The sequence below is a fragment of the Mustela nivalis genome (assembly GCF_964662115.1).
Source record: "Mustela nivalis genome assembly, chromosome: 7".
NCBI lineage: Eukaryota > Metazoa > Chordata > Mammalia > Carnivora > Mustelidae > Mustela > Mustela nivalis.
In genome coordinates, this window is record NC_139026.1 from 72,981,106 (window position 1) to 72,994,923 (window position 13,818).

Below are 13,818 nucleotides of genomic sequence, written 5' to 3' on the forward strand. Positions count from 1 at the left end.
TATTAATGCATACTATTCTTCAAGAAATGACATCTCTTTATATTATTGAAAGTTGATTTATTCTGGCAGTTCTAACCTCTGCTAGATCATAACAGGTGGCTATAGGTATCTAAAAACATACATTGTAGCATGTTCAGGTTCAATTACATCCAACCTGAGTTTGAGTCACAGGTTTGCAATTTAATAGTTTTGTGACCTGGGATAAGTTACTTCATCTATTTGAATTTTAATTTTCTCATCTATGGAAATAGGTAAAAATGCTAATACTACCTTACAGGATTCCAGTGAAAGGTAAAAATGGACAACTTGTGTAAAGTTTTTAACACAGTATCTAGCACACAGTAGTTACCCAGTGCATGTTCATTAATATAATTTTTTGTAATTAAAGTTTTAATGAAATGAATTTTAAAATGCAATCATTCATGAAAGCATACTTCCAAATTTTGAGGAGAATTATATGTAGCATATGTGAGAAACCCTTGTAGTAAATAATGTGTATCCCCCACCTAAAAATACTCAGCACCTAGATAATTAGCCACAGATTGAAAATGTATAATAAGTTTTTGCATAAATTTTCAGTTCACAGTTGAATCATATCGTGGTCCAATGTGGAAACAAAAGGTATATTGTTTAAACTATCTGTGAGCTTTTAAATATATAATGTACATGGTTGGCTCAGTTGTTAATTCCAGCCAGAAAAAAAAAGGATCGTCCCATCTTTGTATCTTTGGGTACACAGTTTCCTTAAGGACACAGCCAGCATCACCTCTGTCCTGTGGGATCTCACCTCATGAGTCCTCCTTTGCTAATCAAACACATTTTTATGTGTTTCGGAGTTTGGGCCCGCATTTTTACTTTAGATTCCCTTGTTCTCAGGGCTATCTTTTTAGGAACCTCCGCAGCTGCGCCAGTTGGAATCCTAACCTTCTTTTCCTCACAGGATCTCGCTGGAAAGCTATGACGAACCTAGAGAAACAGCCATATTACGAGGAGCAAGCCCGTCTCAGCAAGCAGCACCTGGAGAAGTACCCCGACTACAAATACAAGCCGCGGCCCAAGCGCACCTGCCTCGTGGACGGCAAGAAGCTGCGCATCGGCGAGTACAAGGCGATCATGCGGAACAGGCGGCAGGAGATGCGGCAGTACTTCAATGTCGGGTACGGGCCTCTCGGTCGCGTCTGCGCGGGGAGCGCTCCTTGTTCCACTCAAGGGGGTGTGAGACATTCTGATTCTGCTGCGAGGCAGCCTTTTGAAAAAGAGCCTGAACTCCGTGTGTTTTCGGGGCCTAGACTGTCCCCCCATCTGTACCTCCATATGGAGGGACTCCAAGGACCTAGGACCTTGGCTCTCCCAGGAGCTTTCTTAACAACTGGCTTGAGGATAAACTATCTGAAAGTAAGCCTTTTGACAAGTGCGTTGTTAAAAACGGGGAAGCATCACCAGTTCTTTGCCTCATTGGCGTTCATTACTTCCAAGGCGTCGCATGGACAAGTTCCACAGCAGTCTTGTTGGAGATAATACATCATAAAAATGGTTTCAAAAGAAACACTTGCTTTGGAATATAGAGGGGTTTCTGGGCTGTCAAGGCACACATGTGGCCTTTGTAGATCAGGCAAAGTGGAGATTCTATTTAGGGCACGACAAGGTTGTGAACGGGAAAGCTCACTTCTGAATCAAGAATGGAACTCCCGGGAGGTCTTACACTGCTTCCTCTGGCGGGGCTGGGTGCTGCGTCCTGTGATGCTGCCAGCAACTTCATTTCTTCTGCAGAATTTTCTCAGAAAGCAGGGAAAGGAGGTAGCTCCCATTTGGAACAGAAGTTATTTAGATCCCAAGGGCTTCTTAGAATAATAAATACTGTTCTGAAAATGGCCAGAGGATACTTTAAAAAAAAATTTTTTTTTTTTTTTTAAATTCTGCCCTCCCTATCTTCCTTCCTGGAAAGAGTCTGTAGGCTCTGTGCTTTATATGCCAATGCATGACGCTCCTCAAAGCTGAGCACAAAACACGACACGGATGAAATAGTAGACATATGAATGAACAAACGAACGAATGAATGAATGGAGCCTAAATGAACATCATCTATGAATCCCTTTCCAATAGGACCAGCTACATAATTTGTGGAGCCCAGTGCAAAATGAAAATGGGGGATTTCTGTTAAAGAGTTAAGTTCTGCTGCCGTATCTTGAAATTCTTTAACCCAAGCATAAGGTCTTTCTAAGCCCAGGGCCTTGTGCGGCTGCAGAGCTGTCTGCCCTGCTTCCCATCCCCCCAACTATTGCAGGGACCAGGTGGGCAACGAGTTACTGTTCAGTTCTGGTGATTTCTGAGCAATAACAGTTTATTTTGAGAACTCTAATATTTTAGGTTTTTTTTTTCCCCCATTGAAATTGCATGATCTGTAGCTTAATTTCTGAAAACACTGTTGTAGTGAAGGGGACATGAACTTGGGGTCAAGTTCTGCTGCTTCATCTTTCTGCACCTCAGGTTTTGTTTTGTTTTTTATAAAATAAGATAGTAATAAAACAGTTATTTTAAGAGTCAAATAGGTAACACATGTAAGTGCCTTGTGATCTGCCAAGCTGTAGACAGAGGTAAGGTATTGACATCACAGGAGGATGCAACTTTTTGAATGTTGGGCAATAGGATAAGAATCACAGTTTTAGATTTGGGCAAGCCGAGCAGATTTGTTATAGAGTAAAGCGTGCCTCTGAGTATCCCCTCACCCACAGTCTTTTTTTTGGGACTTCCTCTCTGCAGGCAACAAGCACAGATCCCCATCGCCACCGCTGGTGTTGTGTACCCTGGAGCCATTGCCATGGCGGGAATGCCCTCCCCTCACCTGCCCTCAGAGCACTCAAGCGTGTCCAGCAGCCCAGAGCCCGGGATGCCTGTTATCCAGAGCACTTATGGCGTGAAAGGAGAGGAGCCACATATCAAAGAAGAGATACAGGCCGAGGACATCAACGGAGAAATTTATGATGAGTTCGATGAGGAAGAGGATGACCCAGATGTAGATTATGGGAGTGACAGTGAAAACCATATTGCAGGACAAGCCAACTGATAAGGGTCAAAAGATTGTTGTGACCTTAGGACTTAAAGAAGCCCTAGCTGGTTCATCCTTACCAGTGGCCAAGCACATTAACTTTCTCATACACTGACTGTTACTTTAACTGTTAGTCTTAAATAGTTGGGACATCAGCTGACTAATAGACCTCAGCCTCAAAAGGCTTGGAAAGGAAAAAAAAAAAATACAAGCAAACAACAATATCAACAACAAGAGATTGAAATAAGCTATGGGTAAAATAATGCCAGTAATTCAGCTGCTACATCCAAGCACTGAAGTCTTACCCGTCAACTTTTTTTTTTTTAATAAACTTTATGGCTGTTTGTTCTACAATGTTCTAGAAATTCTCACTCAGGTACACAGTGCCAACAAGTGGCTTGTGAATGTGTTTTGTTGTTTTGTGCTACAATTTTTAAAAAAATAAGTTTTGTTTTGTTTTTTGGGGTTTCTGGGTTTTTTCCTTTTCTTTTTCTTTCCTTTCCTTTTTTTTTTTTTTTTTTTTGTAATGCACCTGACAGAAAAAAAGAAAGATGAATTTCTCTTTACTTCTCTCCATCTTCTCCATCTCTATACTTTAAAGATGGAAGTCTGTGCATGGGGGGGAAGAGGGAAAAAGAGCCTGTTTTTAACTTCCTTGCTATCCACCACAAAATAAGCAATTATTTTCTTTAGAGGACTTTCTTTATCTATTGCACACCACACTACATCTTTGAGCAAGTGCCAAATTTGTACTGAAGTGTTGACCCAGTTCCTTTTTTTTTCCTTTCCTTTTTCCTGTTCCTTCTTAAGTTAGGACAGTGTTATATCTTAGACAATCCCTTGAAAAACCTGAAATACCAGCAGCTGGTGAGATTTGACTTTTTTTTTTTCTTAAATGGAAACTGTAGGTGCTGTTCTCAGGTGAAAAGAGAGAGAGAGAGAGAGAGACATAAGAAATTTAGAGAAAAAAATATTTTCTGATCTTGGATTTTTGTGTGTATGTATGTGTGTGATTATGGTACTAATAGGAATAACATTGAACCATTGTGAGTTAAACCCACATCTGGGGATGAAATCCCACATCCTCCTAAGTGACTGGTCTGGAAGCAACCTTGACCTTGACTTTGCACTTCAAATGACAACCAAGATAGGGCTCAGAAATTATATTTTTAAATTTCTAATATGATTATTATTGGATGGATCAGGCGGCCCTGTGTAATCGAGGTGTGCATGTATAACATGGAAGCTACTAGCAAACTGTTCCCAGATGTCCCTTCTTCCTGGTCAGTTGGTTCCACTAACGTTTGCGACTTAATGATTTCTGTTTGTTTTTCCTATTAATAACATTGAGCAAAGCAATCCTTGTTTTCCTTGACTGTATTTGGCCGTTTTCCAGAAACACAGAATTAGCTTATTTCTTCAACATTCCATCCTTTCCTGATCAGGAAATGGAACTGATGATTTTGTAAGGTATTTTTCATCTCTCCATAAAATGAGGCGGAGGCCATTTGCATTTCACAATTGTGGGCCATGTGCATCCCATCCCGTAAAAACCAGGATTTGGTTAAAAGTCAGAGCAGCCTGACAGAAACAGAGCCTGGCTGAACCCAGTGATCCTTGCCACCACTTTCCCTTGCCGTAAGACGAATCCACAGAAGTCCAGTTTTTGGTTCCAGCCGAGGATGTGCGTACAGCAACAACTCATGGTGACAGAACTCCTTGTTTAGATTTCGCCAGCCACATGCCTGGGCAGTTATAGGGCTTGTACAGATAAATGCAAAATCACTTCCAGTCCATTGCCATTATTGGTACGGAAGCATCAGACAGTTCCGTACTCCAGCCGGGAGCTTGGAGGTGCTATGGCTTTCACTCCAGTCCTCATTTCCTATCCCACCCCTCAAACCTGACCCCAAAGTTTGATTTTTACACATAAATAAGAAAAACAAATCCTTTTTTTTTTCTCTCTCTCAAAAGACTTGCTCTGGGGTTTTGCTTGGAGGAGCTGATCATATCCTGCATGTCAGAGATTTTGTTTTGTTTTTCTGTTTGTTTTTGATGACTGTATTTTCATTTGAACTGCCTCTTTTTGCTAGTGTTGTAATGATGATGATGATAAAATAATAATAATAATAATAGTAATAATAATAATAATGGTCAGCTGTTCCCAGATTAGTAAGTTATGTATAATTTATTTCTCCCTCTCTATTTTATTCTCCTCTGATTTGGAAGTGCAGCCAATAAGCTGTTAGATATTTAAAACAAATTTCCATCTTCCAACTCATATAAATATATATATATATTTATACACACACACACACACACACACACACACACACACGTTCACCCACACAATTTTACTTCTCCTTCAGTAAGTTTTCTCCTTTTTAAAAATTTGGCCCCAACAATGTCAAGTTCTGGTGTCTCATACAAAGGAGTGAATAGGAGGGTCGTGTTCAATCTTAATTAACTTATGCTCTCATCACTCATTTAGTTATTTAATTGCCACAGTCATCTAGAGCCAATTCTTTTTTTGTTTTTGTTTGTTGTTTTTAAGCACTCTGGATAAGGAAAAAAATAGACACTCGTTTTATATTGTTATTATGTACAATGTGAAAACAGATTTTTAAAAATTTGTTCTTCGTCTTTGTTAACAAATTCTTTCTGACTTATGTGGGTTCACCTCTCACGTTTGCTGGATACTTATTTTACACCACGTTATAAAGATGCTTTGTTTTCATTTCATGACTTTGGGCTACAAGAATACTTTGTTTTAGCTCCAGGTAGGGGCCACTGAGGGCAATCACGGCTGAAACCAATTCTAACGCACTTAGCAGTGAATTGACAAAACACTTCTGTTTGGTCTTTTTTTGTTTGTTCTTTATTTTGTTTTATTTGAAGGGGAAAACGAAATTGTTAATGGTGACCTTTAACTGCTGAAATTCAGAAGTTAATTTTATTTAGTTAGGTTGATGTCAGAGAGGCTGCACCGTGGACGGACAGAAACGGGAAGTCCAGAGCCCCGAGTTCTGTCCTCTTGTGTCCTGACATAGAATTCACTGGGTATTGTAATTTCTTTGCCTTAGTTTTCCCCAAAAGAAAACAGACAAACCAATTATATTGATGTTTGAAGTGCTTTCAAGTCATTTGATAAAAGGTGCTATGAATAGCAACTTATTGTGTTAACACGTTGCCTTTTGGGCATTCGATTGGTTTATCATTTTTGTAAAGGATCCTAAAACCTTGTATTCTTTCTCTGTGCCCCATGGTGATCAAAAAAGCGAAGGTAGAGGAAATCAGAATAAGATCAATCTGAAATGAAGATAACATTCCCTCCTCGATCCTTTCCTACCTCTCATTCACAAATCCCCACTCCCTTCTTTCTCTCTCTCCCTTTCTCTCTCTCACGTGCACGCAAACATACACACACATACACGCACACAGGCACACACTCATTCCAGTACTGAGGAATAATCTTGCCTGAACTCTCATTTTATTGCTATTATAATAAATTCCTCCAAAAATAGCCATGTTTTAATATGAATCTAAGAGAACATCACTGGAGAAAATAGGTTAAAGTTGCTCATTTACAAATTACTAATAATTTGGCTGGTTACTGCATTTGGATAAAAGACAAAACTGTTCTTCAGTAGGTTTATACCTAAATTAGTTAAGTCAATTTGTAACATTTATTTGGCATCTGCTTTTAAAAGTTAACCATGTATAAAATCCCTCCCAAAGAACATAATTATTATTGAAACCAAATCCTCTTATAAGGAACGAATATTAGAGAGTTTTCTTTGATGATGAAATTATTTCATAGATTTGATTTTGGAGTAAACTTTTACCTTAATTCATTTAAAGACAATTATCTTTAACTATTCTGTGGTCCCAATTTCAGATATTTTCTTAATCCAGAAGTAGTTACTCTTCCCAGAGAAAATCTCCTTTATCACATTTAAAACATCAAAAAATAATTTTCATTCATTCTAATGGGTAAATTATTGAACTGTAATAAACAACTGTATATTTACAAACAGGTTTATAAACTATTTGTCTATCAAGTTAATAGTAAAATAAAAATTCAGAGGTCTGCAAGGAAAATTATGAAGCCCACTTAAAGTGGTTCAGATATCTCTTCTAGGGCATAAGTTTTTGTTTAGACAGGCTTTTACAGTATTTAATTTTAAAGTTTCCTATAACTTTCAGTTTCCCAAGTTGAAGATGATGTTGTGTTAAGTTTTCTACTGATTGATTCCTGTCCTTCCCAGTGTTTCTGTCACTGGTTCACTAAAACAGTATTTATACAGCTCCACTGGCTCTAAAGCTCTTAGTCCTTCTAACATTTTGGATTTTACAAGTAAAAACGGGAGAAAAATAGAAAAGAGACAATCAAATGCCTGGAGCTTAAAACAAAGTATGTGCAACCTACCATCTCACTTGAAATTTAATAAAATAAATAATTATGTAAATATAACATAGAGTTATAGATTTATATTTTGTTCATAACACATAGTGTAATATAAGTTGTATATTTTCATGTTTTTGGTTTTATGTTACCATTCATGCCACAATAAAAATAAAACAGGAGTTTATGTACTCTTAAAAAAAAAGATGTGGGTTGCCACCAACCTGTTTTTTTTTTGTTTGTTTGTTTTTTGTTTTTGTTTTTGCATTCTCTTTTTTCAGTATTACTGCCATGCAAGGCACCAATAAAAACAGCAAATGTGTTCTTTACCTAATATACTGTGTTTCTTTTCACAATTCTTGCTGTGAAGGTATAATCTTTAGTTTTCTTATGGAAAAAGCAAAAGTACAGAAAATAATTTAGTTTTCAATATAAATAATCCCAGTCCCTGAAGTGGACTTTGAACCACAAGGATCTACAGATTTAATTCTTAGCGGTGGACATTGCAAGAAGGGACCACCAGACCTCATGATAACGCATCACAGTATACAGGGATCTAGCTTCACTATAATGTCAAAAGATATCGCTCTTGTATGTAATTGAGTCTAATACTCTGAAATCCTACAGCCCGAAGCACTTTTAATGTCCTTTTCCCAAGTTTGATGCTATCATGGGGGCAGGGTTTCCACACTTTAAAATTATATTTTATCCTATTGTTTGTATAGAAAAAAATGTAAAGTTCAGATTGTGAAATTACTGAGATCTATAATTTTCACCTTGCTGGCATCTAATTTAAGAGTCTACCCCATTAACCTCTGGATTCTACCTTCAACTTTTTAAGCAAATGTGAAAAAAACGAGAAGCCTCCTTTCCTTCCGATGACCATTTCTGCACGTCTCTTCCACCATATTATGTTTTTCTAACTTGATAGTTCTGTGTGTAACCGGTTCCTGCAGGGGGTTTTGTTTGTTTCCTCGGTGGCTTGCTTGGTTTTTAAGTAAGTATCAAGACGTTGGGTCAGAGAGCCTCTGGTTCGAATGAATATAGAGTCCATAAGAAGGATCTACTCTACTAACGCTCTGCCCGTTGTGTTCCTTAAGCGAAGTATTTTTTTACAAAGACTGGTCCACGGACCACCTGCTTCAGAATTAACTGCTCAAAGTGTAGATTCCTGGGCGGGACTCCAGATGTAGTGAATCAGAAATCTCTGGAGATGGAGATAAAGTTGTTGCTGTTGAACAGCTCCAGATAATCCCGCGGCGTGCCCTGGAGTCTCAAAACAACCAGGAGGTGGGGCTGTTTTCCCTCTCCTACTGACTTTGGGCCACCATGCTTAACCTTCAGCCTCTGTGAAAACCTGCAAGCTTAGGGTCAGCGAGAGGCGTTGGAGACTGGAAAGAGCTCGCAGTCTGTCTCCTCCTAGATGGTGTTTGACCCTCCAGCACCATTTCTGTACGTTATCCTCCTTTCTCTGCTTTGGCGTAGTTCATGGGCAAAGCAGGAGGCTTCGGAGACTCCCAAGGGAGCGGAACACTGACAGTAGAAGGGAAACACACAAAACGACACCCACTTAGTATTTGCAAAACAAATTGAGGTTCTTTGGGAAGGAAAATAGCCATTGAAGAAGTGAAGAGATAAACATTCCATGCAGTGTTTGTAATAGACCACCTATGGCTACACTGGTCACAGTCTCAGCCCCTTGCTTCAAAAAACGTCATTATCATAATGGATGCGCTAAGGATATGTGGACGGGGAAAATTTCCGTGCTGAAGCCTGCTCCCTCGAGGGGTGACGTCCCAACCACCGCTACCCTCTCTTTCCTACCAAATAAAGTTCGCTTGGTTTTGTCCTGTGATGCTTCCGTTTGGAAGCATTTTGTTCTTGGCCTTTATGTTTTTTAAATTTCTTGTGGAATATTTAGGACTAGCATGCAATAATGGATTGTTTTCTTTCTGCCAATGCCTTGAACAACCAAAAGAATACTGGCAATAGTAAAATGAAACCCATTTTTTTTTTCATTTATCTCCGTTTTGCCAATTTCGGTTGTTGGTGTTTGAGAACGTTCACATATGTATTTTTAAGAAATCAGGACACTCATTCTTACCAAATTTTGAAGTTCAGCAGTCATCCCTGTTTATAACTTAACACCATCACTGAAACCTCAGTTATAGCAATGGAGGTGAAGGGAAGCATGAATTAGTCCGATGTCCGAGTTAAAGAATATTTATGAAAAAAAAAAAAAAGATTTATTTTTCTTGAGTTGCTAAAGCAATCTAATAGCTAGCTGAGAGGACCTGTTTTATAAGTAAGCATTGTAATTAGTATGTAAAGTGTATGCAATAGTATTGCTAAAAGTTCTTAAAAATAGTTATGTTTTCTTAAGCAGGCTAAACATCTGTCCTACGATTTTGTTTGTTCTACCAATTTGCTTAGCAAACTATTTTTACCACCAAGAATGAACCAGTTCGGCTCTGATCACAATAATCATTTTTCAATTAGTCAGGTCCAGATTCATGAGATTTTACTCCCCCATTATTGCCATTTTCTAAATATGCAGGCGAATATGGAATGGAATGGTATTTTGTTGCTGTTCAAAAGATAACTCAAGAGGATGAAAGTTGTTTTACACTGCTGTCGCTACTGATTCAATTTTAAAAGGAAAAAATAATAAAAAAATTACCAGAAGTGTAGGAATTCAGTAGGTCTAAGTAAACACACCATTTTGTACCTTGCCTGTTCAATTTAGTATTAAATTTCAGAGTCTGGAAAGCAATCCTAATTACACGCAAACTGTAAAATATATTTGAAATAAAGTCTTTTGTTTATAAAAATCACTGTAGTGATAAATTTTTTGATAAATTGATGTTATCTTGATAGAAAGTTGGAGAAACTACCACAGGACATAGTTAAATAATTACTTACTTACAAAGAGGACTGACTTTATTCATATTGCTCCAACACTGGCCCTCAGTGAGCTTTTGTTTTCCCTTATACAGCAAACCTCCAACTGACTACAGCGCAAGTTTACAAAGTGTGGTTGCATGAACTTTCGTTTCATTCAGGACTATAATCATTAATGGTAGGCCCCAAATAATTCCACAGCTTCCCCTTTTTATTTGGAAATGATCTTTCAAGCAATGTTGTCTTCTGTGGGGTGAGCATACATGAATGGAATTAACAATCTGCTTTCTTACGGGAAGAGATTATTTGACATCTGGAAAATGAAATGAAGTTGCCAGTCGTATGACATGTGGGCACAAATGCTAACTAACTACAGTTATTGAAAAGAAAATTTTAGATTGTCCTCATTAAGGAGTTACCAATTTCTCCCTAACCCATTAATTCTACACATCTATAAAGCTTTGATATTTTAGCCTATTCTGTCACCCAAATCTTGGACTCTTGCTCATACAATTCTCTGGTGGAGCTTTATCCTTGTCCCTTATTGTTCTAGTAAAATTTTAAAAGTAACTTAATTGTTCAGATACTTAAGATGCCCAGAGCTTATGTTGGCAAACCTTTAGAAAGTTTTGGAAATGTTACCCTTTTTTCTATAAATTTTAAACACACAACACCTGAGCTTGGGTCATAGAGAGATATTTAAATCTTTTTATAAATAAAAAAAAGTACAAGTCCAGAAAAATGAATGATAACCACATGAGATTGTGCTAATGATTCAATATTTGGCAAATATTAAGTGAACGATGCTAAGTTGATTCTCCTGGCAATAAAAACACCTAACATCTGTCAAAGCTGACAAACCTCTGGCTGTCTAGTCCATCCCATTGGCTTTATATGATTATGTAGACTCTTACCCATTTTTAAAATGTGGTATGGCTTGTCATAAACCTATACAAAAATGCCCGTACAATAAACACATACCACGGGATAAGGAGTAAGAATAAAAACAGATTACACATACACTCATGTAGCTCTAATCACTAAACAAAAAAAATAGTCCTTATTTTCATAGCAGTCAGGGCAAAGAAGAAAGTACATGGATTAGAGAATACTTATTGCTTAATTGAAGGAAGCATGCGAGTTTATCATGAGAAATAAACCTTCATTGCCCTAAATTCTTGGATGGATTTCACACTTAAGGGATAAGAAACAATGCAAAGAGCCACTTTTTTTATAAGCAGATTTACAAAAGCTGTAGATTTGTTTTATATATGCTTACTTTCTCAGTCCTTGAGAACAGTTTTATGAAGACAGTTTGCAGGGGGTCAGAGAGAGAAAGGGTATACATATGAATAGATAACTGGATATATGGATTAGACAAGGATTTACAAGGATAAAGCTGGAAGAATTGTGATTGTGATGAATATTTATCATGTCCCATAGACCAGCTTTTTCAACTATCAGATGTTTCAAACTGGCTTTTAATTATGCCATGTTCAGTATTACGATAGGTCTATAAGAGACATAAAGCAATATTTCTTCATCAACATTTGTAATTTCCAAAGAAATAAGATGAGCATACATTAAGCAATAAAATAATATAAGAATAGGATTAATGCATCAAAGACTATAAGTGATATGAAATTTCAGATGAGAACAAGAATTGTTTTAATATATACCGACACTTCATCTCCTAAATAAACATAGTAGGTGGTAAATGGCCACCCTCCCACTGGAACAATTAGAAAAAGCTAGAAAATCACAAAAATTATGTTTTAAAGGCATTAGAAAACCGTGGAGGAAATGAGACTAGATGAACCACAATTCTGGAAGAGCAAGACTCTGTCCTAGGTGAAGCTGAAGGTTGCTAGCTATTTCTATTTAATGAAGTCATTACATTAGAGCAAAACTTGAAGGTTGCCGTAAAAGCCTTGGCAGCTTCTGGGGGAAAGAGAGACAGGCAAAGCAGTTGTGTGGATCTGAAGTGACAAATTAGAAACTTGAAAGACTTCAAACACAAGACTGGTTTTACTAATGGCATATTTTCTGAGTTCTATGGCTGTGTGGGTTGCAGGAGGTTTATGGTAAAAGCTTCTCAAAGAAAGATGGAGGTCTCCTGTTGCCATTTAGTGCTTAGGAAACAAAGTCCAGCCAGAGATGTGGGACCTGCCTCAAGTGCATAGTTTCCCTTTCAAGCTAGTCTCTCTTTCAAGACATTTGACAGATTTTTATCTTCAAAAGTTAGGATTCTGGAGAGTGGGGCTTGGTACCTTAAAAGGACAGAACTGAGGAGAAAAATGCCCCTTATGCTCACAAGCAAAGTTTGGGAAAACCACACTCTGAGACAAAATAGAGGTAGCCCGAGTATTATTAAAACTGCCAAGCAGACTTAACAGGACAAAATTCCTGATAAGAGCAAAATAATCATCCCTTCACCCTACGTGTCCAACACAAGAATGAGAAACTCCACTATGTCAGAAGATTAAACCAAACAGGTTCTTTGTAGTTTTTTTTTTTATTAAAAAAATTTAGGAATAAAAAAATACAGGAAAAGACAAAGAAATGACTGATAATCAGTGAAAAAACAAAGAGTAGATGTAGGCCCACAGATGAAACTGATAATAAAGTTAGCAGACAAAGATTTCAATGTAACACTGGTTAATATAATTAAGAGAATATATGAAAAACAGACAAAATGGATACAGAGGTGAAATCTATGAATAATAATCAAGTAGACACAAGAGGTCAGGTTTAGTAAGATTAGTAAAAAGGAAAAGAGTTTAGTTTTTAAAAAATAGAGACTGATCCAAAAAAAAAAAAAAAAGCCTTTAAAGAGATAATTGCTGAGAACTTTTCAAAACTAATAAAAGATATCACACAGATTCAAGACGTTCAGGTAATCCAAGTGGGATAAGTTAAAAAATATAAATATGTACACATTACAATAAAAACCATATGAATACATATGAAATACATTGAAAACCAATGACAAAGATAAATTATTTTTTTAAAAAATATTTTATTTATTTATTTGACAGAGGGAAAGAGATCACAAGTAGGCAGAGAGCCAGGCAGAGAGAGAGAGAGAGAGAGAAGCAGGCTCTCTGCTGAGCAGAGAGCCCAATGCCAGGCTTGATCCCAGAACCCTGAGATCATGATCTGAACTGAAGGCAGACGCTTAACCCACTGAGCCACTCATGTGCCCTGACAAAGATAAATTTTTTTTTTAAAGATTTTTATTTATTTATTGGACAGAGAGATCACAAATAGGCAGAGAGGCAGTCAGAGAGAGAGGAGGAAGCAGGGTCCCCGCTGAGCAGAGAGCCTGATGTGGGACTTGATCCCAGTGCCCTGGGATCATGACCTGAGCCTAAGGCAGAGTCCTAACCCACTGAGCCACCCAGGCACCTCCAAAGATAAATTCTTAAAAGCAACCAGAGGAATAGTAGATGATCACCAAAAAAGG

General features: G+C 37.6%; 1 protein-coding gene across 1 annotated transcript in view; it reads left to right on the top strand.

The window, feature by feature from the left end:
* SOX5 (SRY-box transcription factor 5) overlaps nucleotides 1-7,785 on the top strand; it is a 404,989-nt gene extending 397,204 nt beyond the window's left edge. Inside the window, exons 14-15 of the mRNA XM_082742456.1 lie at nucleotides 941-1,157; nucleotides 2,761-7,785. Coding sequence (XP_082598582.1) covers nucleotides 941-1,157; nucleotides 2,761-3,064 — 521 coding nt within the window. The 3' untranslated portion in view covers nucleotides 3,065-7,785. The remainder of the gene's footprint in view (nucleotides 1-940; nucleotides 1,158-2,760) is intronic.
* The last annotated feature ends 6,033 nt before the right edge of the window (nucleotides 7,786-13,818 follow it).